General features: G+C 34.2%; 1 protein-coding gene across 9 annotated transcripts in view; it reads left to right on the top strand.

Annotated features, from left to right (window-relative positions):
• Positions 1-27,590, top strand: part of TUT4 (terminal uridylyl transferase 4) — a 114,642-nt gene that overhangs the window by 34,962 nt on the left and 52,090 nt on the right. For all 9 annotated transcript variants that reach the window (XM_041738424.1, XM_041738423.1, XM_041738417.1 and 6 more), the window contains 7 exons: positions 4,347-4,510; positions 10,390-10,506; positions 17,084-17,261; positions 19,309-19,397; positions 20,475-20,526; positions 23,604-23,673; positions 25,239-25,365. In XM_041738424.1, coding sequence (XP_041594358.1) covers positions 4,352-4,510; positions 10,390-10,506; positions 17,084-17,261; positions 19,309-19,397; positions 20,475-20,526; positions 23,604-23,673; positions 25,239-25,365 — 792 coding nt within the window. In that variant the 5' untranslated portion in view covers positions 4,347-4,351. The remainder of the gene's footprint in view (positions 1-4,346; positions 4,511-10,389; positions 10,507-17,083; positions 17,262-19,308; positions 19,398-20,474; positions 20,527-23,603; positions 23,674-25,238; positions 25,366-27,590) is intronic.

Below are 27,590 nucleotides of genomic sequence, written 5' to 3'. Positions count from 1 at the left end.
AATCCCAGGACCCTGGGGTCACGCCCTGAGCCAAAGGCTGACTCTCAACCACTGACCTACTAGGCGTCCCTGGCATCGAACTTTTGATCTCAGCTCAGGTCTTGAAAAAAAAAAAAAGATTCACTCCCATTTTCCCTCCCTCCATCATCCTCTGACAACCACTAATTACACTTTCTGGTTTTATATATTTACCTATTCTTGGTATCTCCTAGAAATAGAATTATGTAATATATGATTTTTTTTCATGTCTGGCTTCCTTATTAATAAGCATCATGTTTTCAAGGTTCATTTGTGTTATAGTATATATATACATCAGTACTTCTTTTTAAGGCTGATGGTATATACTGAATTGGTCCCCTTAAAAAATACATATGCTGGGTTCCCTGGGTGGCGCAGCGGTTTGGCGCCTGCCTTTGGCCCAGGGCGCGATCCTGGAGACCCGGGATCGAATCCCACATCGGGCTCCCGGTGCATGGAGCCTGCTTCTCCCTCTGCCTGTGTCTCTGCCTCTCTCTCTCTCTGTGACTATCATAAATAAATAAAAAAATTAAAAAAAAATACATATGTTGAAGCCTTAACTCCTAGTGTGATTTTATTTGGAGATAAGAGGTTTTAGGAGATAATTAAGATTAAATGAGGTCATAAGGGTGGGGTCCTAATCCAATAGGATTGAAATAAGACGGAGAGATCTGTCTCTTTGTATGCACTAACTAAGGAATGGCCTCATGAGGACACAGCAAGAAAGCAACTGTCTACAATTCACAGAGAGCTCTAATCAGAACCAACCCTGCTGGCACCCTGATTTTGGACTTTTCCTGCCTCTAGAACTGTGAGAAAATAAATTCCTGTTGTTTAAGCCACCTAGACTATGGTATTTTATTATGGCTACCTGGGCTAAGACAGTTGAATTACATTCTGCTATATGGATATGCCACATTCTGTTTATTTATCAGTGATTGGATGTTTGGTTTGGGTCTTTTCCACCTTTGACTGTTGTAAATAGTGTTGCTATGAACACTTATGTATGGGTTTTTGAATACCTATTTTCAACTCTTGTGAGAGTTAGTATCTCATGGGACTAAAGTTCTATGGAAAAAAAAGTTGGGAAATTCTTCCTAATGTTATTTTATATTGATATTGATTTCAGAAAATTAAATAATTTTGTTTTTCTGTCTTTTAAAGAAAGATATATAGCTTTCTATAATTATATTGGCAGAAATGACAGTTTTACAGGAATTGATGTTAGTTGCCTTGTTATGCTGGGTGAATTGTACATATAAAAAAGAGAAGAGGGGGCAGCCCGGGTGGCGCAGTGGTTTAGCGCCGCCTGCAGCCCTGGGCGTGATCCTGGAGACCCTGGATCGTGTCCCACATCAGGCTCCCTGCGTGGAGCCTGCTTCTCCCTCTGCATGTGTGTCTGCCTCTCTCTCTGTCTCTATGAATAAATAAATAAAAATCTTAAAAAAAAAAAAAAAAGAAAAAGGGTTAGAATATTTTCTGTTTTTTTGTTTGTTTTTAGAATATTGTTTTCTTGCTACTATCCTTTTTCATGAAATGTAGAAATAAAACTAGGGTTTTACCTTTTTTTAATATTTCCATCATAAAATGGCTACTAAGAAACTAAATTATTTTTCCAAATACTAGGACATCATTGCAAATTGCTCATTGTGCATCAGTGTTTACCTGACAGTAATTCTGATCTTTGAGTCCTTCTTATAACATCTTTACCTAAGAGTTTGCCATATGGGGATCCCTGGGTGGCGCAGCGGTTTGGCGCCTGCCTTTGGCCCAGGGCGCGATCCTGGAGACCCGGGATGGAATCCCACATCAGGCTCCCGGAGCATGGAGCCTGCTTCTCCCTCCGCCTGTGTCTCTGCCTCTCTCTCTCTCTCTGTGACTATCATAAATAAAAAAAAAAAAAAAAAAAGAGTTTGCCATATGATTCCAGAGACTTCTGTGCCCTTGTGGTAGAAAACGCATCATTTCCAGAGGCATACCATTTCTTCTTTGTGTGAAAAATTAGTGCTATCAAAAGATAGAATAGACTGTCATGGTTCTTGTACATTGCATGTAGTTAGTTGGCTTTTGAAGGTAGAGTGGATAGATTTTTTGGTTGTCTATGAGCATTTACTTTAAGCAGTGTTTTTAGATACATCCACATTAATTTATTTGTTCAACACTTCGATTGTATCATCTCCGGCCTATGTATTAAAATCTGAAAATGAAAAGTTAAATAAAACGTAGTCATTACCATCAAGGAATCCATCATCTAAGGTAGAAGATAGATATATGAATACAAATTACAGTAATATGCAAATGTGAGATAATAGCAAGTGCTATGAGACTGCAGTTGTATAGTTGAACAACAGTTTTTGAACTGCACAGGTTCACTTATGTGGATTTTTTTTTTTTAAGATTTTATTTAGGTGGCACTAAACCCCTGAGCCACCAGGGCTGCCCTGTGTGTGAATTTTTTAAGTTTTAAAAAATTTTAAAAAGGGCAATAGGGTAAGAAAATAAAAATTTTTTAAATTACTATTTTTTTAAGTAATCTCTATACCCAAAGTGGGGCTTGAACTTAAAACCCTGAGATCAGGAGTCACATGGTCTACTGACTGAGCCAGCCAGAAACCCCTGGTTTTCTTTTTAAAATAAATACATTATGTTACTGTAAATGTATTTTCTCTTATGATTTCCTTTTTTGTGGGGGGAAGGAACAGAGAAAACAAGACAGACCCTTAAGCAGGCTCCATACTCAACACAGAGCCCAATGCAAGACCTGATCTCCTAAGATCATGATCTGAACTGAGATCAAGAGTTGGGCACTTGGGAACCCTGGGTGGCGCAGCGGTTTGGCGCCTGCCTTTGGCCCAGGGCGCGATCCTGGAGAGCCCAGATCGAATCCCGCGTCGGGCTCCCGGTGCATGGAGCCTGCTTCTCCCTCTCCCTCTGCCTATGTCTCTGCTTCTCTCTCTCTCTCTCTCTCTGTGTGTGTGTGACTATCATAAATAAATAAAAATTTACAAAAAAAGAATTATTAAAAAAAAAAAAAGTTGGGCACTTAACTGACTGAGCCACCCAGACAGCCCCTTAATAATTTTCTTGATAAGAATTTTTTTCTAAAAAAAAAAAAAAAAAGAAAAAAAGAATTTTTTTCTAGCTTACTTTATTGTAAGAATACAATATATATATAATTATATATATAATTATATAATTATACACATAATGCATATATAATTATATATATAATGTACAAAATATGTGTCGACTTGTTTATGTTACTATTAAGGCTATTTGTCAACAATAGGCTATTAATAGTTAAGATTTTGGGCAGTAAAAAGTTATATGCAGATTTTGACATCCTAAGCCTTAATATTACTCATGTGTCAGCTGTATAAAAAATATCAGACTGTCTTTGAAATGGTTTTGGCCTAAACTGAATTTTGCAGGACAGGTAAACATTACTAGTTGAAGTTAGGATAGTCTTAATAATGGAAGGAACAACATATATAAAAGGCATTGAAACTTGAAGTAGCATTGATCCATTCCAGCACATTTGGTATGAATGAAGTTAAAAGTGTTATGGCAGGATGTTGTAGTTATTCTGTTTACTGCCTTCATGAAGGAAAGGATGGCATATAATATGCTAGAGAGTTTAAACTTTATCTTGAACTCTTTGAAAGCTTTTTAAGTATGTTAAGCAAGAGACTAACATAATTCAGTTTGCATTGAAAAAAATTACACTGATAGTGGAGCCTACCGTATGCCAGTCCCATAATGCTAGGTGCTGGAAATGAAAAGATGGTAGCACACAGTCTATGCCTTGAAAAAGATTGCAATCTAGTTAGGCAGAGAAGCAAAGAGAAAATATTGATGTGGTAGAGGTATTCTGAGTTCTTTGAAAGCAAAAAGAGAGGAGCTTGGTGTGGGTTTGTGGTCTAAAGATATATGTTCTTTTAGCTGCTAGTGTATATAGTGATGAAGTCATTAAAGTGATTTTAGTGACCAGCCTTTGAGACTTAAAATAACTTTTTATCACACTTCAGAATTCAGAGATTTTACAACATGGTTTTGTTAACCTTGTGTAATCAGCTTTAGTCGTATTTGTCTCTCTTGATAGATTGGAAGAACAAGCAAGATAGGCATTTGACCCATGAAATAGATTTTTCTTTGTGAATTTTGGTACCATGTATATCTCATACTTGTATTTTACATAAGTATTCCAACTTGTACAGCTAAGGAAAGTGTAAGGCAAGAATATTTTTCCTGTATATGCATAAATTATTTTCCATTAAAATTTTTTAAATTTATCACTTCTGATGGTAACTGATTGCTTCCTTTTCTAGGTAAAATGAAGAATGATGACTCTAATAAAGAAAACTCTTCAGAGATGGACTATTTAGAAAATGCTACTGTGATAGATGAATCTGCATTGACACCTGAGCAGAGGCTAGGCTTGAAACAAGCAGAAGAACGCTTAGAAAGAGATCACATCTTTCGACTTGAAAAAGTATACTATGTCATTTTAGTTACTTGGTTGAATATGCATGTTTCATAACTTTTCTTTTTTTTTTTATTTTTTTATTTTTTTTTCATAACTTTTCTTTGCCAAGTACAGCTCTTTTTCTTTAATTACTAAGGCAGAGATAGCATTTGTTTTTCCTTGCTTCCCTCTTTCCTTCCTTCTCTCTTCCTTTCTTCTCTCCCTTTGTTTAGCAAATCCTTATGTCTGTGAGTCTGATCTCATTGATTCATTCCAGGGATCAACAAACTATGGCCTACCCTCTTATTTTTGCCTTTTTGTTTATGTGCTTTGTGTTTTTAAAATTGTGTAAAATAAGTGTAGTGCTTGGTTTTTGTAAGCAAAATTGTATTGATACATAGCCATGCCCATTTGTTTACCTGCTGTCTATGACTGCTTTCATGCTACCATGGCAGAGTTGAATTGAGTGAGTAGTTATTTGCTCCAGAGAGCATATAGCTTGCAAAGCATAAAATATTTGCTGTTTACCAAAGCATAAGAGATTTATCAAAATATTACTCTGTCCCTTGATAGAAGAAATTTGCTGACGTCTGATTTATCCACTCATCAAAACATAAATGAGTGCTTGTTATGTTCTAAGTACTACACTGGGATATATTGATGAAAATGGCAATTGGTGAATCAGAAGTGAACAGTCCATTTGGAGTGACAAATAAATTAGCAAATATTATATGATATACTACACTCACTTTTCTCCTTGATTTTTGTCCACTACTTTCCTCTTTTGTCTTCCCCATTTACTGAATATCTCTTATGTATTCAGAATTGTTCTAGCCATTAGTATCTTGTTCCTGAGTCCTAATTAATTTCTTAGCTTAGAAGTACATATTTGTAGCCTTAATAAAAACACTGCTAGGTATTGAAGGAAATAATCATAAATCAATCTGTTCACAAAAAGAAATTTGGGATATTTGTGAGTATGTATATAAGGAAATAGGTCATCATTCTTGACAAATAAATGAAAGAAAGAAATGGTATAATTTTATAGAGTTTAGGAAAATGAGATGGTATCTAGATTGAAGAAGGCAATCCTGAGTTATTAATAGAACTTTTGACAGAATAGTCATCTTGTGAAAATAGAAAGGAATATCAAAAGGTAGAGGCCCATAATAAGGAAGAGAATTTAGGTTGTATAGCTAGTCTCCCAAGGTCCGAGTTAGAAGAAAGTCTTTTTTGCAGTTTACTATTTTACTTATTAGTTCTTTCATTCCTCACTTTCTCTTCCCCGAGTCTGGAATTAGTAGCTATTCTGGATCTGTGTATTGTTAAGATAAATATTGAGTGCTATTCATGTGCCATGATCTAGTGATAAGAAGTTGAATTGGGAATGTGTGGCATTTTTAAAAACATGATACTGCTTTTCTAGGAGTTTACTAATTAGAGAAAAACATGTAAGCAAATAATAGTAATAAGAAAGTATTGTCTGAAATCTTAGACAAAAGAGTGACCAACTTGAGTTGGGATATAGAGGCATCAGTTTGGAGAATGCTTTATAAGGAGGTGACATTGGAACTGAATCTGAAGGTGTAGGAGTTTACTAGGTGAATTGGGGAAGGCTGGTGCAGGTGAATTATACAGCATGTATAAGGGAAATGTGAAAAATGTGTTTTAAGAATAAGTAGGGGACTGGATGGGTTAGAATACAAAGCACAAAAGATCAGTTCTTCGGAGATGAAAGATATTGGAGTGGAATGGATATTTGATGGTGGTAGGAAAGAATGGCTTGGTGTAAAAGAAAAGTTTGGAAGCATGGAAAATACTTTTTTATTTCAATTTAAGCAGCAATGATATAAAATGAGTGTGCCAATCCTAGCATAGATGTCTATAATCTCTTTTCTTTCTGTCACTTTGTTTCCCAGTCCTCTAAAACCTCTTTATTTTCAGTTTAGTGTACTCTTTTTTTTTTTTTTAAGATTTTGTTTATTTATTCATGAGAGACACACAGAGAGAGGCAGGGACACAGGCAGAGGGAGAAGCAGGCTCCCTGCGAGGAGCCCATTGCAGGACTTGATCCCAGGACACTGGGATCACGCTCTGAGCCAAAGGCAGATGCTCAACCACTGAGCCACCCAGGCATCCCAGTTTAGTGTACTCTTAATTAACATTTTTTCTCTACCAACTTTAGATATTCATTAAGAATATTCTTAACTATTTGCTTTTGATTTTATCAGGTCCTTTTGTTCATAGATAGTGTATCCATAGATTATGTGATTGATAAATAGAGATGTAGCTTTTAAACTATACCAAAGAATCTAAGAATCTAAGCTATTAGATTAGAAGGATAAATTTCCCTATAGTTAGTGTTAAATATTGTTTAGGAGATACTTAGAATTTCCATGCCCAGCAATCTATTCTAGCTGGTCTGCAGAAACTTTAAAAAAGTTATTAGTGTGTGTGTTTAAGAGTAAAATAAAATATAACCATGATGAAGGAATTTTAAAGCATTTGTTTATGCATTTTTCATGTGTCTCTTCTGTGAAACTAGAAGCTTCATGATGTTGTGAGAACATTTTTGTTCTTTGCTATTGTGCTTAATATAGTACCTTGGATGTAGTAGTTGGTTAATAATTAGAGGTGGTTTGCTTAGTGGTTAAGTTTATAGATTTTGGAGTCACTGGGTCTACCTCTGCCACTTAAGTGGTTGGATAACAGATAAGTTCTTTAATCTCTTTAATTAAACTTCAGTAACCACATCATTAAAATGTTGCTAAAAATTTAACACCTAGCTCATTGACTGTTATGAGGATTAAATACGTTAATACAAGTAAAAGTTGGAATGCCTGGGTGGCTCAGCGGTTGAGCATCTGCCTTTGGCTCAAGGCATGTTCCCAGAGACCAAGATTGAGTTTCACGTCGGGCTTCCTATATGGAGCCTGCTTCTCCTTTTGCCTGTGTCTGTGCCCTGCCCCCCTCTCTCTGTCTCTCATGAATAATAAGTAAATCTTGAAAAAAATAAAAAATACAAGTAAAAGTTCTTTGTATAGTGTTTTTAAGCACTAAAGATCAGCTACTTATAGAATTGAGTTATTTTACCACATAGAACAATTTTTATTACTCATTTTAAGGTTATATAGAAGCAGTTTTTGGTGTTAGAGATTTATCCAAAGTCAATTGAGATGTCATTTCAAGCCTTCTGACTCCCCATTCATGTTAAAATACACTTCTTACCAAAAGAATCTGGACAAGTCCTTATCTGCCAATATTTTACAATTAAAAAACTTATATGAGTGATTTCCTGACTCCCTTTTTTTTTTCCTGACTCCCTTTATAATCTCATCAATATTTATGACTTTTAGTGTTCTGTATTTATGTGTTCATAAATAAAAAAAATAAATTTAAAGAACATAAAGGATTGACCTATGTGGGAATTGGGAAGAGACATTCCAAGTAGAAATAAATGTTAATGCTAAGACTCTAAGGTAGGAATATGCTAATATGTCTTGAGAAACTGCAAAAAACCTAGTATATGACTAGCTCTGAGTGGTAATGAGGGCCATGTCACAGGGCCCCTTAAGAGGACTCTGGTTTTTATTCCAAGTATGAGAGGAAGACAGTGAAGGTTTTCGGTAGAGAATTAAGATTTAATCCATATTTTAAAGGGATTACTTACCTTCCTAATTCTTTTAAGAATAGAAGCAGGAAGAGCTTATTGCCATTATGGTGTACTACATTGATCTTGAAAATAAATTATGTTGGCTTGGTTCAAGAAGAGTGGTGAAAGTGACAAGGGTCTTAGCATTAACATTTACTTCTACTTGGAATTTATCAGTAAAGTCTTAAGTGATCCTTTTTAATTTTCTTTTTTTTTTTAAGATATATTTATTCATGAGAGACACAGAGAGGCAGGCAGAGACATAGGCAGAAAAGCAGGCTCCCATGTGGAGCCTGATGCGGGGCTCGATCCCAGGACCCCAGGATCACGACCTGAGCCAAAGGCAGATGCTCAACCACTGAGCCACACAGGCATCTCTGATGATCCTTTTTTAAAAAGTAGTTGACTCCCCTGCACCATATTCCTATTTATTTGTGCATTTGTTTACTTATTACATGTCTCTGTATAGTAGATTGTAAATTATGATGATGGATTTTGATTTGTTTTGTTTATGCTATATGTTCCTTAGTTCCTAGACAAATGTTTGACATACAGTATGAGCTCAGAAAATATTTAGAGAATTAAGTACTAGTTGTGGCTAGAAATTAAGAGATAGGAGTTTCTGCAAGGACTTAATTCATTCTTTAATAAGGACAGATTTGAAAATTTTTTGGTTTGTTTTTTTTAAGTTTTTATTTAAATTCCAGTTAGTTAATATACAGTGTAATATTAGTTTCACACGTGCAATACAGTGATTCAACACTTCTGTACACTACCAGGTACTCATCACAAGTGCCTTCCTTGATCCCCATCACCTATTTAACCCATCCCTGATGGTTACCCATCCCCCTCCTTACCTTGTGTTTGTTCTCTTGACAAACTTGGTTTTTTGGTTTACTACTCTTTCTTTCTTCCCCCGCTTTGCTCATTTATTTGTTTCTTAAGTTCCACACAGGACTGAAACCGTATGATATTGGTCTTTCTCTGACTAACCTATTTCGCTTAGCATAATACTCTAGCTCCATTCATGTCATTGCAAATAGTGAAAGAATTTTTACACTACAAATTGAAATGACTGGATTGAACTGAGTTTTCTTTTTTGCTTGTTGTCTCAGACAAATTATTTAATTTTTGAGATTTAATTGCTTTGCCAGTAGATTGGGGAAATTATTACAAGGTTTTAAGATTAATACATACTTTATAAATGATGGCTATAATTATTTTTAGTCTATGGTAGGACTGTTGCTAAATTTGGGGCAGGTTTCCATTTAAAGAAAATCATATTATGAAGTTAGAGAATCCTTTTGTCAGGAGTTGCAGCGTACTGAAGGTCACTCTGAAATAAAAATTTAAGCATTGCTGTAATTTCAGAAATTGCAGTATAAGGCACTAGAAATAATGTTTTAAAATTCAGTGTATATTTATTTTTTGTAATTTTTCATTTTCTAACCATATCAGTAGAGTTGGCTTTGGATTCAGATATACATAAATTTAAATTCAGCATCTCCTACTTACATACCATATCCTTGTGAAAGTTACAGGCTGTATGAGCTTTTCTTTTCACATCTAGAGAATGAAGATAATATCAAGCTAATTGGATTATTAAAGGTATTAAAATGACAAATTATATGTGAAGCACCTACCATAGTGCCTAGCACATAATAGGCACTTCGGAATTACTAAGTTTTTTTTTTTTATTATTATTTCAAGAATAGATTTATAAAGTATGACTAAAGTACTATGATAATTTTTATGTGTCTGAGTTACTCCCTTTAGAATAGTTACCTCAAGAGATTACCCATTTATTCCCATGAGATTGCAGTTGGAGTGTTTCAGAACTCAGCTTTTGGAATTTTCTTCCACATTTGTAATTCATTCTTTAGAAATCTATTTGAGGGTGGATTTTATTATTTATAGTAATTAAAAAGACAAAGTTTGAAAATAGTTTTTGGGAGAGCATTGGAATAAGATTAATAAGACTACCTTTCTTATCCTACATTAGATTCTAAAGACTATATTAGTAAAGTATCAAACATTTAGCATCATCATGATGTTGTTTGAAATGAGAATATGATCTCCTATGATGACTATTTTGAAAAGGACAAGTATCTTTTGAGTATATAAGTGCTGGTTTATTAAAAATTTATTCCTTTAATGCTTATTTTTCTTATATTTGTGTAATTATAAAATTCATATATATGGTCAAATATTTACTTCTCTGTTTTCTGAAAAAATACATTTTTTAATGTTTCAGCGCTCACCAGAATATACCAATTGCCGGTATCTATGCAAACTTTGCTTAATTCACATTGAAAACATCCAGGGAGCTCATAAACATATAAAGGAGAAACGACATAAGAAAAATATTTTGGTGAGTTCTTTTTACAAAATATTTTATTCATGTTTTGAATGATAAAACTATATCATTTATTTGTAAAACTAAAAATGGGGTATTTGTCCCATCTTACATTAGTAACTGAAGTGATAGCATTAAAAGCTATGATTGCCCTTCTTATCTTAGGTAGTCAGGAGGGGAACCTTTTCAGAGACCAGTCTGTTCATACTAAAGTGTGTTGATACTTAAATTTAAAATTGGCAGATAGGGGCACCTGGCCAGCTCAGTTGGTAGAACATGTGATTCTTGATCTCTTGGTTGTAAGTTCGAGTCCCATGTTGGTGTAGAAGTAACTTAAAAATAAAATCTTAATTAAAAAAGAAAAAAAAAATTGTCAGGCCCCTACCCTAGGTGGCTCAGTTGGTTAAATGTCTGGTTAAATGTCTGCTTTCGGATCGGGTCATGATCTTGGGGTCCTGGGATTGAGCCCTGTGTTGGGCTCTCTTCTCAATGAGGAGTCTACTTCTCCCTACTTCTCCCTCTGCCCCAGCTCCCCTATTCATGCTCACATGCTCTCTCTCGCTCTCTCTCTCTCTCAAATATTAAATAAAATCTTAAGAAAAAAAACCCCTGCCAAATGCAATCAGTCCAGTTGATATTTGTTGAGTTTTTATGTGCTAGGTCTAGGCAGTGTTGAATAAGATGGTTGTGGTTCCTACCCTCAGAGTTTCTAAAGTATTGGTGAAGGTATGCACTGAAAAAGAATTTAAGTATAATGAGTTTTATTAAAGGGAGAAATGTGGTGCTAAGGAAGTGTACAAGGATATTTTACTTAGTCTGCAACAGGGATAGTTTCTCTGAGAAAGTGACATTTGAATGGGTAGTTCGAAAGGCTGAAAGGGGTAATTTAAAACGCACAATGAGGGCACCTGGGTGGCTCAGTTGGTTGCGTATCTGACTCTTTGTTTTGGCTCAGTTCATGATCTCATGGATCATGGGATTGAGCCTGAGTCAACTCTGTGCTCAGCAGGGAGTCTGCTTGAAATTCTCTCCCTCTGCCCTTTACCCTGCTTGTGCATGTGCATAGGTACACTCTTTCACAACAAACAGATAGATTTAAAAAAAAAAAGGCAAAAAGGTAAAAGATGACATGGCATATGAGGAACTGAAAGAGTCTAGCATGATGGGCACAGAGAGATAGGAGGAAATGATGTGAGATGAAGCTAGAGAAATCCATACCATGTAGGGCCTTATAATCTTTAGACTTTGGGAATTCATAATTTTTTGGTTATTTTTATTAGAAAATTTCATAGACATAGATATGAATGATTTTTTAAAATAAATTATTAGTATTTTAGCTATTTGTTTTTTTTTCAAAGTGGTAATATATTTTAAAGATTTATTTGAGAGGGAGTGCATGTGTGTGCACAAGTGGGGGGGCAGAGGGAGAGGGAGAGAGAATCCCAAGCAGACTCCATGCTGAGTTCAGAGCTTGATCCCATGACCCTGAGATCACAGCCTGAGCTGAAACTAAGAGTTAGATGCTCAACCGACTTTGCCACCTAGGCCCCTCTCAAAGCGGTAATATTAATGCTATATAATCTCCTACTTGTGTCTAAGTCTCTGCTTGTATATTTTCTCTGAGAAATACTCTTTTACCTGACCTTTCCAACAATTCTGGATTAGGTATTCCTTCTCTGCTTGCAGAGCAGCTTGATCAGAAAACCTGATATACTGTATTGTGTATGTCTGCTTTCTCTTCTCTTTTATACGTCGATATTCCATAGGACAGGTTTCATTTCTTATTTATTTTTGTTTCTGTATTGCTTAGGACAGTGTCTGACACACAATAGGTGCTTAGTATGTCTTTCTTGAAAAAAAATGCATTGAAAATCAGGAACTCAGAAGGAAAAGAAATTCAAATTTTATCAGTGTTATCACTTCGATTTAATTAGAGTTTCAGAAGACTTAATAGAACAAAGACAAAGTTGGTGGTAGTTTATGAGATAATAACTGAGAAATTTCAAGAAATGTTGAGTGATGCTAATCATTAATTCTAGGAAGCTCAGGGAATTCTAAATAAGAAACTTAAAAGAAAGCCGATAGACATTATATATACTATAAGGTGATTTTAGAATATTCAAAAAAAAAAAAAAAAAGCCAAAACCCTTAGAAACAGCTGTATTGGACTTCTGCTTTTGTTGACGTTGTAATAATAAGGACTAGATTTACCTTACTTTTAAATAAACCAAAGGAAAAAAACAATGGTTTTCAGGCAATGAAGGACAGGCAGTGAATGGAAAGCAAATAAGATGAGCCCAATGATTACTCCAGTTTGAGTTTCCATACTGCATTATAGGAAGGGGAGCCTCATAAACTCCCAGAGTTGAGGAGATGAACTTGAGTTCAGGGAATCCAGGGTGGCTAGAGTTTGTTGGACATAATAACAAAAAAGAGAAAGCTATAGAAAGAAATCCATAGATATAAAGACAGTCCTCTGACAGTATTCAGCACAGTACTGATTGGTACATACATGTGAGACAGCTGCCTAAAGCCAGGGAAAGAATCATCTGAAGGAATTAGAGTAGCGCTTGATGCTTACATAGAGCTGAGAATAGTACCTTCTCACTATCCAGACTGGAAAACCTCATACTTCATGGGCATTGGGTAGTCAGAAAGATCTTATTTCAGGAGTGGAGAATATATAGAAATTAAATGCAGTCTCATCCCAACTAAAGAATTTTTGAAGGCAAGACCCAACAGGACAGCTTCCAGTGTTTTAATGTTGTTACAGAACAAAGCTTGAGAATATTTATAGAAATACAGAATACACAGTTAATTTTGATATATGGTGTAAAATAATAAGGGTCCATTTTGCTTATGGGTATCCAGTTTTCCTAGCACCATTTGTGGGAAAGGCAGTGCATTTGCCATTGAATGGTCTTGAGACCTTTATTAAAAATCATTTAACCATATATACGAGGGTCTAATTCTGGGCTTTGTGTTTTATTCTCTTGGCCTATACATCTGTCTTTATGCCAGTACCGTAATGTCTTGATTACTATGGCTCTTTATAGTAAGTTTCAAAATCAGGAAATGTGAATTTCTGGCTGTGTTGTTCTTTTTCAAGATTGTTTTGGTTATTTTGGGTCCCTTGAGATTCTGTGTGAACTTTCGGATCAATTCCTATTTGTGCAAAGAAAAATTAAAGGGGTTTTGATGGAATTGCATTGAATCTGTAGATTGCTTTGAGTAGTATTGATGTCTTAACAATTTTAAGCCTGCCAATCCATGAACATGGGATATCTTTCTATTTGTTCATGTCTTCTTTCATTTCTTTAAGCAGTATTTTGTTGTTTTTAGTATACAAGTCATTCATCTCTTTGGCTAAGTTAATTTCTAAGTATTATTTTTGAGGTTATTTAATTGGAATTATTTTAATTTCCTTTTCAGATTATTGTTAGTGTATAGAAATGCAACATTTTTGTGTATTGATTTGTATCCTGCTACTTTATTGAATTTGTTTATTAGTTCCAACAGGTTTTTTTGTGGTATCTTTAGAGTTTTTTACATATTAGATAACGATTAATGAATAGAGTTAATTTTATTTCTTCCTGTCCAAGTTAGTTGCTTTTTATTTCTTTTTCTGGCTGGCACTCTTAATAAATATGTTAAATAGAAATGATGAAAATGGGCATTCTTACCTAGTTACTGATGTTAGAGAAAAAGGTTTCAGTCTTTAACCACTGAGTACAATGTTAGCTGTGGGTTTTTCAAATAGGTCTTTATTATGTTGAGGTAGTTTCTTTTAATTTTTAGTTTGGTAAGTGTTTTGTTTTGTTTTTACCACAAGAGGGTGTTGAATTTTATCGAATGCTTTCTTTGCATTGATCAAGATGATCATTTTTTTTCTTTCATTTTGTTAAGGTGGTGATCACATCGATTGTTATATGTTGAACCATTTTAGCATTCCAGGAATACATTGCACTTGTGATGGCATATAATCTATTTAATATTTTACTACACCTGGTTTGCTAATTTTGTTTTGAGTTTCTATTGAAATTTTTAAAATAGGAAACTAACAATATTTGGCTTCTAGTTAACATTTCAGCCTTATCACCTTCCAGTCACCCCTTAGCTAATAACTCTTTAGCCACATTGATCTCTTCGATTAACATTAAGTTCTTTCTTGCCTCCAAGTCTTTGCATTTAATGTTTTTTGTATTCTCTGTATCTGGAATACTCTTCCCCCAGAAATTTAAATGCCTCTCTCCTTTAGTTTTAGAATTCTGCTAAACATTACTTATTTAGAGGGACCTCCTTTGTCTACTCTATTCTACAATAAAAACCCCTGCCCATCAATCTGTAGTCTTTTACCCTATTTGATTTTCTTCATAGCTTTACCTGATGCGATAGTGTACATTTATTTATCTGTTGTCTATTTTCTGTAACTAGAATGAAGTTACATAGGGCAGGGACTTCATTGATCATCCTCATGATAGTATGGATGAGGATGATCAATGATAGGAGGATATCAATGAGACTGTTGGATAGAATAGTATCCTTAAGGGAAATAGGATAGGCTTATTAATAGAATAGATAGAGGGCAGCCACGGTGGCTCAGCGGTTTAGCGCCACCTTCAGCCCAGAACGTGATCCTGGAGACCAGGGGTCGAGTTCCACATCGGGCACCCTGCATGAAGCCTGTTTCTCCTTCTACCTATGTCTTTGCCTCTCCCCTCCTCTGTGTCTCATGAATAAATAAATAAAATCTTTTTTAAAAAATAGCATAGATAGAGGAGTATGTTCATTGATTGTCTTTTATCTTTTTATTTCCATGAAAATCTAGCAATATAATTCAGAGCATTTTTTGGTATTTCTGCGTATATAAAATAGTTGTGTTGCATGTTAATCTTGTATCATTGTTTTTATTAAGTGTGTTGCTATTAATACCTTAGATGGATCCTAAAAAAATAGCCCTGAAAACTTTACTCAGCCAAGATTTAGATTATAATTAAGATCGCAGAAGTATTCATAGAAATTTATAAAAATAAGGTTGTTTTACCCTCATGTTTGATTTTCTGTGTCTTAGATAAACTTCTGTTGAGACTGAATATGGTAACAATGCATAAAATTAGAAATAAATTGTTTTTGTTTTTTTTAATATAAAGATTTTATTTATTTATTCATGAGAGAGACACACACACAGAGAGGCAGAGACACAGGCAGAGGGAGAAGCAGGCTCCATGCAGGAAGCCTGATGTGGGACTCTATACCGGGACTCCGGGATCTGGCCCCGAGCTGCAGGCAGACGCCCAACTGCTGAGCCACCCAGGCATTCCAGGTCTTTAACTATATTGTGGGGGGTAGAGAAGAGAGAACAAACTACTTTTGATTTTTAGAGCTGTTGGGAGCTATGTCTCAAAAAATAAGAGAATGTCTCTTGACTGAAATGTGATAATAAAAAATGCTGTCATTATAACATTAAGGAAATGGTATGGTCTCGGTTATGGTAAAAAATAAAGGGGTGTCTGGATGGCTCAGTTGGTTAACTTGATTCTTGATTTTGGCTCAGGTCATGATCTCAGGGAGTCCTGGGATCAAGCCCCACATCGGGCTCCGTGCTCAGTGGGGAGTCTTTCTCCCTTTGCCCCTCCCTCCTCCTACTCGCTCTCACTCTCTCTTTCAAATAAATAAAATCTTTTTTTTTTTTTTAACTATAAATACTATGATGTTGGATAGTGGATGACTTTGTATTTTACTGTTTTATGTAACTTTCACAATTTTAACATGTGTTTTTTAAAAATCAGAGTACAAAATTAATCTTTAAAAATCATTATGTATATATAGTATAGTCAGTCCCTCTTTAGCTTTTTGGTTTAAATTGGCTTTCAAACTTTTAGTAGAATCAAGCGTTTTTGGGAACAGTCATTTACCTTAGCATTGGGTAAAATGACAGAAATCAAATGTAAATGGTAGGCAGTATAATAAATGTGATGATAGTGTCTAGGATGTTTTCTTGTGACCATTTATTTATTTATGATAGTCACAGAGAGAGGGAGAGAGGCAGAGACACAGGCGGAGGGAGAAGCAGGCTCCATGCACCGGGAGCCTGATGTGGGATTCGATCCCCGGTCTCCAGGATCGCGCCCTGGGCCAAAGGCAGGCGCCAAACCGCTGCGCCACCCAGGGATCCCCTTGTGACCATTTAATATGATACCATATGCAGATCAGAGAGGATTCAAGACTTTCTACTACATATAAAACAGTTCCTTTTCTATAACAAAATTATCCGCAAAATAATCAGCTAAGTGTTGTACTTAAAGTATTTTGGCTTTGATGTAGCATTTCAGAATTTATGCAGATAGTAAAGTAGAACAAGTTTTATTTTTTTAATGTTTAATGGGAGCTGCCCCAAAGCACCCCTCAATCTTCCAGTACTTACAAAGGCAGGTATTTCTTTTGTCTTGTTTATTTCCATATCCTAGGTGTCTTGAATCAGGCACATAGAAGGTGAATATTTGTTAATACATTTTTGTAGTCTTTCTACCCTAAATATAAGGATAATAAGATAGAAACATTTTTTTCATGTTGTTAAATGTTACACTAATAGGAAAAACAAGAAGAAAGTGAGCTTCGTTCTCTGCCACCTCCTACCCCTGCCCACTTGGCTGCTTTAAGTGTTGCGGTTATTGAATTAGCAAAAGAACACGGAATCACAGATGATGACCTCAGAGTCCGTCAGGAAATTGTGGAGGAAATGTCAAAGGTTATAACAACATTTTTACCAGGTACAAATATACTTTATGCTTAATTTTTAAAATTGTACAACTCTTCTACTTGCTTCTATTGAACTTAGTGTAAATTTCTTAGTGTTTTCCTTTCTCTTCGTTTCTCCATCTTAGAAGTAGATGAATTTAATTATTTTATAACTGAATTTTTTTTTAATTTTTATTTATTTATGATAGTCACAGGGAGAGAGAGAGAGAGGCAGAGACACAGGCAGAGGGAGAAGCAGGCTCCATGTACTGGGAGCCCGATGTGGGACTCGATCCCGGGTCTCCAGGATCGTGCCCTGGGCCAAAGGCAGGCGCCAAACCGCTGCGCCACCCAGGGATCCCTATAACTGATTTTTTTGGAAATATTTCAGAAAGGGAAAAATGGGGAATTATAACATAATTTTTGTAATAAGAAAAAATTTTAAAATGTCAGTTACAGGAAAATTTCTTAAAGGTCATATTTAATATTTTTTAATATCTTTGCCTTCTGAACGGACATTTTAGTTACATTATTTTCGGTGTATACATTCCAGGTAGTCACTGAATAAGATTCCTATTGTCTGGGGCAGCCCGGGTGGCTCAGCTGTTTAGTGCTACCTTCAGCCCAGGGCATGATCCTGGGGACCCCGGATCGAGTCCCATGTCGGGCTCCCTGCATGGAGCCTGCTTCTCCCTCTGCCTGTGTCTCTGCCCCCCTCTCTCTCTGTCTCTCATGAATAAATAAATAAAATCTTAAAAAAAAAATTCCTGTTGTCTGATGGTGAGGAAAAATTAATTTAAGTGGGATCATTAGAAGTAAAATTTGCACTTTTATTTCTTCTTGACTCTGCTGTTTACAGAAAGCTTATGTTTTGAGGATAAAGGGGAGTTGTGCCAGGTTTATTGTAGATACTAATGTAAAGATTATATTTGCTTAGCCCTTATGATTTTTTTTTGCATCAATATTGAATTTAAATGTCTATTTAATAAGACTTCTCACCACCAAAAGGATATTGAACACTTGACAAAGTGTTCACTTGTTATGAGATTTATAAGAAAGAATATAAAATTGAAATTTAAAAATGGAAAACGTTTCATTTCTCTTATTTCTGTAATAATGTGGCTTCTATCTAAAAAACATTGAATACTAATTTAAATGAAATACAGAAATAATTTGCTATTGGGGCACCTGTTTGGCTCAGTTAGAAGAATGTGTGCATCTTGATCTTGAGGTTGTGGGTTAGAGCCCCACATGTGATGTAGAGATTACTTAAATAAACTTTTAAAAAAAAGATGCTTTTAAAAAAAAGAAATAATTTATTATTTTAAGAATAGAAATGAAATTTTTATGATTTTAATGACTTCAGTGACTTTCAGACTTTTTGTGAACTTGACAAGTAGACTTTTATATATACAAATGAGTAAGAACTCACACTTTGTAAGAAACTGCACTTGCCTGCCTGAATAGTTCCAATCATGTTATTTTTCAACTTGCTCTCTCTGATGAGATCTTTTTAAAAATTGCCTTATTATGATTTTTAAAATAATATATTCAATAGTCTGAAAAAGTTCTATGTTATTATTCTATATATTTTATTCTGTGAACCCTTCAAAGCCACAGGATTTTGCTTTTTTTGTTAAGTGACTAGGCTTCACTTTGTAGTTTTAAAGAATGTTGGCGTTGAGTGTCTATGATCCTTTTACCATTTACCTCTTACATAAGTAGAAATATTAAAAATAAATGGTGGTTTATGACAATAGCTATATCTAGGTTAGTACATTATTTCCTGTTACATATTAAATGTTAAATTTCTAGTCATTTCTAAATGAACTATTCTAAAATTTTGTTTAAACACTGAACTTTTATGAGTAATTTCTTCCTTGTCTCTGAACTCCATAACTGAGAAATATTTTTATTATTTTGTTATATCAGTTAAAGAAAGGATGTAATTCTATAAATGTTTTAATAAGAATTGGAAGACACAGAATTAAAATAATGCAATTTTCCTACCATTGTTTTTTAAAATTTCCCCTATTTGTACTCTGTTTCATGCTTTGATATTTTTTCTTTTATTTCCAGAGTGTTCACTTAGGTTGTATGGCTCATCTCTTACTAAATTTGCTCTGAAAAATAGTGATGTTAATATAGATATAAAATTTCCTCCCAGGGTAAGTAGAAAAACCTTTTTCTATGTGATTCTTAATTAGCACTTGGCATTTTTTAATTGATTATCTTTTTAGAACGTGTGGGGGACTATAAAATTCTGGTTTGTAGAGTGTTATGATTATAATTAAAGGTTGCTTTTGGAAACTCTTAGGTGTTAGACATAGATGGAATAAAGAAATAAGGGAGAGGAAAAAGAAAAGAGAAGAATTCAGTAAAAAAGGAAAATGCTATATGTTTGATTATGTTGAATATTTATTGCTCGTAGTAAGCAGTATAGAAAGTAAAAGAGCCTTGAAATCATACATCTGTATTCAAATCTTGGCTGCAATGAGCAAGTTATTTGACCTTTCTGAGACAAGTTTTTAATTTCCAAGATAGGGATAATAACTTTATATTAAATGAGATACTGTATATTGGCATATTTGTGTAGCGTGGTACATTATGGGTACTTTTAAAATAAGTAGTAACTAGCACTGCTAACATTATTTATTGACCTTTGGCAACATTTCAAATAGTCGGTTGACATGTGTTATGGTTTTTTTGAATAATTTTAATGCTCAAAGAGCATTTCATTTATGTGAAAATTTGATGTTTTAATTTCTCATATGATACGGTCATTTACTTAAGATTAGTATATGATTATTAAATACTTAAAAAATAGCAGCAAAGTACATATTAAACTAAGCGTTTGATAAGCTTGTTATTTAAAGTAATGTCTCAGCCTCTTGACAATGCTGGCAGTACCAGTGTCTCTTAAATTTCTTTTCTCAACAACTTCTCTTTAACAATTATTTGGTAAACTAATTTCTTTCCCATTTGTTTTGCTATGAAGTTCCAGAATCTTTCTCATACTAAGAACTTATTAATTCTAGGAATATTGATGGAATAATAGCATTACATTATTTGATTCTACTTCCATGAACAAGGTTCATTAACAAAAAGTAAAACACTTTCCTTTTTTTATTACTTTAAGATACAGAGCATGATTTTATCTAATTATTTAATGAAATTGAATTCTCTCTAAAGTTTGTAGCTTGAACTTTGAAATCAGTGTATTGATTTAATTTGAAATCTTTTAGATGAATCATCCAGATCTTCTGATACAAGTGCTTGGGATTTTAAAAAAAAGTGGTGAGTTTCTTTTTTAATTTGTCTTTCTAAAGAAAATTCTTTAAGGGTACATGTAATGTTTCTATATGGCTAATCAAGTTAAACTAATACTCATAGCATATTTGAGTCATTATATTACATATACTTATTATGTACTTGTTGAATAAGTGTGGTACAAAATTTATATGTCATTAGATCAAAAGTATATTTAAAGTTGATATGTAAAAAAAGTACTGCTTTCGGATAATTTAAAAATGTTAGCTTTGAATATTATGGGTATTCCTTGCATAAACGATAGAACACCTATAATCGTTAGGAGGTCATTGATGAAGGATGATTTTGGAAGAGACTTGGAGAAAAAATATGTCCACGTGTTGAGTAAATATGTTTTCTTCCCCTCACTTAATATTAATCTAATCTCATCATTTATATTACATTAACCAAATCATACCTTCTAAAAGTTTTTCATATCTGCCTTATTTGTTTGGATTGCTTCTGGTATAAAATGGACATTCATATAGGTAAAGCTACTTTTTAAAATAAAAATTTTTTAAAGCGACAGTTGTCCTAACCAGGACCTAGGTCAATTAGTACAATATGGAATATTGTTAAAGTAAATATGTAATATTATTAAATTTTACATATAATATGGAATATTGTTAAAGTAAATATGAAATATTATTAAATACTTCAAATATTATTAAATACCTTTTTAAAAAAAGTTACTGCTTTTCTTGTTAAAAGTAAAGTCTTAAGAGCTCAGGATCGGGCCAGACTTTCTAGGCTCAAATTTTTGTTCTGCGACTTATTGATTATATCCTTTGATAAATTATATAAGGGTTAATGCTTCAGTTTTCTCATTTGTAAAATGACACAATATGTGTATGGTATCTTTTTGATAAGGAGATTGTTGTGAGAATGATGTGGGCTAAGCCACAGTTTAGAAGTGCTTAGTTTATAATAACTTCTTATTAAGGTCTTGCTACTATGATTGCTATTACTATTGTTATCTTAAATTTTATGAATCATAAATATCTGGCAAGAATATTTGCAGTTTGACTTAGAAGATACAGCTTATTGACCTTAGCCTTACCCTGTCATTGACTTCATAGTCTGTTTTAAACTTCCCTTCTCTCTCTCTTTCTCTCCCCCATCAGTTTTCCATTATTTGTCAGCTTCTTGTTGGCCATTTTCCTTAGCTATTAAGGGAATGATTTGATCCAGTTAATCTTGTAAAGGGATTTTTTTTAGTATCACTTTCTTTCTTAATAAATAGTTTCTTATTGCATAAAAATTTTAAAGCATATTACAGATAAGAGGTAGATCTAGAGCTTTTACTTCTTTTTTTTTTTTTAAGTATTTTTTTTAAAATTTATTTATTCAGAGAGAGAGACTGAGAGGCAGAGACACAGGCAGAGGGAGAAGTGGGCTCCATGCAGGGAGCCGGATGCGGGAGTCGATCCTGAGTCTCCAGGATCAGACCCCGGGCTGCAGGCGGCGCTAAACCGCTGGGCCACCGGGGGTGCCCTAGAGCTTTTACTCCTTTAGAATCAGTGGACAGAAAAAAAAAAAAAAAAAAAAAAAGAATCAGTGGACAGCATCAACCTAGCAAACATATTTTAAATACATGACTGAATCATCGTAAGTCACATATATGGGCTTACAAATTCAGTTTAATTAAAAAATTATTGCCACCTGGACGCCTGGGTGGCTCAGTGGTTGAGCTTCTGCCTTTGGCTCAGGGTGTGATCCCCAAGTCCCAGGATCGAGTCCCATATTGGGCTTCCTGCATGGAGCCTTTTTCTCCCTCTGCCTGTGTCTCTCTCTCTCTTTCTCTCTCTGTGTCTCTCATGAATAAATAAAATCTTTAAAAAAATTATTACCTTTTCTCTTTTTTTTTTTTTTAAGATTTTATTTTATTAGAGAGCACTAATGGGAGGGGCAGAAGGAGAGGAAGAGAGAGAATCTTAAGCAGATTCCTCACTGAGCTTGGAGGGTTATGTGGGGTCTATCCCAGGACCCTGAGCTCATGATCTCAGCCGAAATCCAGAGTTGGATGCTTAACCAACTGTGCCACTCAGGCTCCCCACACCTTTAAAAAAATTTTTTTTAAAATTTAAATTCAATTAATTAACATATAGTGTTTATTAGTTTCAGAGGTAGAGTTTGGTGATTCATCAGTCTTATATACTACCCAGTGCTCAGTATATCATGTGCCCTCAAGATGTCCATTGACAGGTGAATAGATAAAGATGATGTGGTATATACGTATATAGTGGAATACTATTCAGCTGCCTTTATGCCTTCATTGTTCTCCTTTAAGACTTCTATCCTGTCATCTACAGGATTGTTTTGTTTATATATGTCTTCCAAACCCTTAATTGAGTTCTTTGTATCTTACTCATTGTCATATCCACCGTGCATATTGCAATTCCTGGCATGTAAATCTCCAGTACATGATATTTTTAAATAAATTAATAATTCCAACAATTACTACTAAGAGGTTTTCTTTAAACTTCAAATGAAATAATATCAAACCCCATCTGTTTTTATTAGATTAGACATTTATGGCATGGGAGATGTAGAAAAAGATTTCAGAGTGGGAGTGTGCCTTTACCCTCTTCCTTAAGAGCTTTGTTTGGGCAGACTCTTCATATATTAACAGAGAATGGGGACAGCGGAGTTAGCCTTTTACTTCATGGATAATATAAAAGAACTAAATTGTCAAAGAATTATTGATTCTTATTTTATGACTCCTTTGAAAATAGAAGTGGTATTCCTTGTTTTCCATATTTCTGAAGGTTTAATAACTTTGACTCGATTATATACTTATTAGAGATGTTAAGTCCTTTCTTCTTAAGGTGATTATAATTTTTGGGACAATATTTGGGATTGTGCCTGTGATTTGTGATATACAACAAATGACACCAAGAGAGGTAAGAGATTTTGTTGGGTTGATGCTCATAATGATAAGTCTGTATTATCCCACAGAAGCAATGTGAATGATTTTTAGAAGGAAACTATTTCTTAATGTTTACCATAGAGTAAATATTTGAGAGAAGTTGACATTATCTTGTTTATTTTTTTTTCTTTATTAGTATTATATATAGATGTGGAATCTGATTTTCACGCCAAAGTTCCTGTTGTGGTATGCAAAGATCGGAAAAGGTTGGTAATAATGAAGAGAAATATTTTTTTGAAATAACACCAACCAAGTATGCAGTGAACATTTCCAAGACAAAATTTTGTTTTAGATTTCTCTTTGGATTAATATAACTAGGCTAGTTTCTATTTATTGAAAATAAAAGCTTACTAAAAGACTAAAAGCATAAAGCTACCAGTTAAAAACGAAACACAGTAAGGCAAAACTTCATTTTTTTTCTCAAGTTGATTCACCCAAAAGTATTGAACTTTTACTGTATGTTAAGTACTTTTACTATATGCTTCGCTGTAGGGATACAAACATAAGTAAGAAATAGCCTGTCTTCTCAAGGAGCTCACAGCTTTTTAGAATCTAGTTTTTAGTTCAGTGAATTGAATGAGTCATTGAAGACTGATCTTGCCTTTCTAGTCAGATGTCTATAGGACTGAGAGAGCAATGTGCCTATGAAAAAGGAAACTGAAATAATACTATTTGAGATCAACGTGGGAGACATGGAAACAATACAGAAAAAATCAAGTGTTCTTTTATTGAATACTAACCTGTATATCTTAAAATTTAAGAGTACTATATTTTCTTATTCACAGTTAGAAGGATTTGTGGATTCAACTTTGTTACTTTCTAATTAAAAAATTGAGACATGGAAGAATAAAATATGACCAAATTCATATCATTTAGAGTAAAGCCAGATTTGGAATGGAAATATTCTGACCTCTAGAGGTTTTGTTTGCTTTTTTTTTGTAACCACATGTCAAATTGCCTCTTTGTGGAACCACAGATTGTTCTCCCTGCCACCAAAATATCTCTACTAGAATTCTGTCACCCCTTTAAGGTAGCTCCTATTTTCACTTACATATAAGCATTACCTGTGGGGATCCCTGGGTGGCGCAGTGTTTTGGCGCTTGCCTTTGGCCCAGGGCGCGATCCTGGAGACCCGGGATCGAATCCCACATCAGGCTCCCGGTGCATGGAGCCTGCTTCTCCCTCTACCTATGTCTCTACCTCTCTCTCTCTCTCTCTCTGTTACTATCATAAATAAAAAAAAAAAAAAAAAAAAAAAATTAAGCATTACCTGTGGATTAATATGTACATTCTTTCTAATCTGAAAGTAGTGTATCAATAAAATTAGGAAAGCTTGGATAGAAAAAAATTAGAGTCAAGAAGTATAACTAGTCAGTTCATTTCATTTTTTCTTTCTATCCTGTGCAAAGCAAAAAGAATGAACTGGGAAGGTATGTTGTACCACTTGATGTTGATGAAATCAATGTCTTTGATATAAAATAAATTTCAGTGACTCATAATGCTACTTTTGTAATTTTTGATGAATTTAAATACTAAATGAAGTTGAAATTTATTTGTGAAGTACAAGTGAGTATTTAAAAAATCTTTATATGGAACTCTAGTGATGAAATGATTTGTAGTTTTCAGTTAGCTCTCAGTTTATTAAATTCTTATTTTTATTATGAATTCCTAGATACTAAAATATGGTTACTTAGAAAGGATAGCCATAGGATTTGGTATATTCTGGTTTTTAAGGTATAAATACAGTGAAATTTTTCTTTCCCATTCACAGTGGTTTGCTCTGTAGAGTGAGTGCTGGAAATGATATGGCATGCCTCACTACTGATTTACTTGCTGCCCTTGGCAAGATGGAACCTGTCTTCACTCCCTTGGTGTTAGCCTTTCGCTACTGGGCTAAGGTAAGTGGAACAGAGGAAAAAATACTTGTCTTTTAAGGTAACTCAGACCTTTCCCCCCACTGACATGTACGTAAATGTTAGTATTTGGGGATAAAATAGTTATTTGTGCCAGACAGAAGGTGATGTGGCAGGTTCTGATTATGGATGTGAAAATAAAGTGAAGTTTCATAGAGTAATTGACTTACTGTTGTTCTCCTTTTATGTAGTATAGAAATGGTCTTACACATAGTAAATGTGGCTCAAGTTTTCACTCTTAATGTAAATTAAAGTTGTAAAATACAGTTATGCAAGTTAATACATAGGTTTGCAAGGTTTTTTTGTGAGCATCTTTTTTCCCATCTCTGTTTTAGAACATTATTCTCTTTTCTCTAAATTATTGGTAACCTATAGCACTTTCTGATTGGGTAACTGCTAGGAATCACATATCTGTTTCCTAAGTTAGAATTAATTATTAAGGGCTGTGGTTCCTTTTGTAGTTATTTTTTTGGTATGAATGTAAGGAGGAGGAGTAATTACCATTATTAGTCCAAATGACTAGAGAGGGTTTAGTTTTTCTGTGTATGTTCTTATAAGTATAGTATTCATCACTTGTTGTACTAGGGATGAGCAAATTCTCAGTCTGATACAAAGAGGATGGATATTAAGGAGGTAGTGGTGGAATAATAAATGAGAGCAAAAAATGCTCGAGAATTCTTTTTGGAATTTTTTGTTTGTACTCTGATAAGAGGATTGAACTCAGAGTTGGGGCAGACCCAACTTGGTTGGTTAAGGTAAGGAACAGCTTGAAAAATAAGGAATGATCAGAAGTCCTAAGGTTGGGGTTTCACAATTTGAGGCCTTAAAAAAATTCTAGCATATGAATATATTCTTGTAACTGATGTAATAAGATTACTGTTGACTACTTTCTGGTTGCTCTCTCTCTTAAGTACTTAAATATTTTTAGCATTCCAGTAATAGGAAATAGTTTTTTAGGAAAGCCTCTTGAAACGCTTTAGCCTTATCAGTCCCTTATAATCAAGTATAGGGAATATAGTCAGTGGTATTATAATACTATTGGTGATAACAGATGGTAGGTATACTTTTGGTTGTGAGCATAGCATGACATACAGAGTTGTTGAATCATTTACGTTTGTATACCTGAAACTAATATAATAGCGTGTTTCAATTATACTCCAATTAAAAACATTCTGAGGACCAACTGACAGGTAATAAAAAAAAAAAAAACATCTCATGCAAGGGGAAAAAAGTTCCCTGGGCTTTTTTATTTTCATTTTTTATTGTATGTATAAATACAACTTGCACAAGTTGATATTTTAATATACGTATTAATTGTGAAGTGATTACCAACCTGTTACCTCACATGGTTACCTTTATTGTGTGTGTGTGGTGAGAACTCTTGGGATATATCTTCCTAGTAAATTTTAGGTATATAGTATAGTATTGTTACCTATAGTCATCATGCTGTACATTAGATCACCAGACCTTACTCATTTTATATCACTGAAATTTTGTATCTCTTGACCAAAATCTCTCCCATTTCCTTCTCCTCTGGTTACCATTCTAACCTCTGCTCCTATGAGTTTGACTATTTTAGATTCTACATATAAGAGAGATTATTAGCATTTGTCTTACAGTGTCTGTTTTCTTTCACTTAGCAAAATGTCCTCTTGGTCCATCCATGTTATTGCAAATGGGAGAATTCTCTTTTTTAAGGATGAATAAAATTCTACTGTATGTGTATACCGACTTTTATCTCTATCTGTTGATAGACATTCAGGTTGTTTACACAACTTGGCAGTGAGATCCCTGTGTGTTAAGAACTGTCTCGAACTGCCTGAATGTTACTCCTCTGTGAGATTCCAGTAGTGTTAACAGCATACATAAACAGTTTCTTAACAGTTACAAAAAAGTTTCTAATTAACTTGACTTAGTCATTAGGTAGCACACTTCCTGTCCTAGTACTCTGGATAAATGGGAATTTATTTTAGTGGAATAACTAAAGCTCTTTTTATAAGTGTTTTTTATCCTCTCATTTTTAATTGTATTCCTTTTTTTTTTTTTTCAAGTAAGTTCTATGCCCAATGTGGGGCTTGAACTCAGGACCCCAAGATAAGAGTCACATGTTCTTTTGACTGAGCCAACCAGAAGCCCCTATATTCTTAAATTTACCAAGCCATTAAACTTCAGTGATAATTATCTTAATTATCTAAATAAAATAAAAATAA

Source organism: Vulpes lagopus, chromosome 23, assembly GCF_018345385.1.
Source record: "Vulpes lagopus strain Blue_001 chromosome 23, ASM1834538v1, whole genome shotgun sequence".
In the NCBI taxonomy this organism is placed as follows: Eukaryota; Metazoa; Chordata; class Mammalia; order Carnivora; family Canidae; genus Vulpes; species Vulpes lagopus.
The sequence above is the reverse complement of the archived record's forward strand: the minus strand, read 5'-3'. Positions and strand labels throughout refer to the sequence as shown.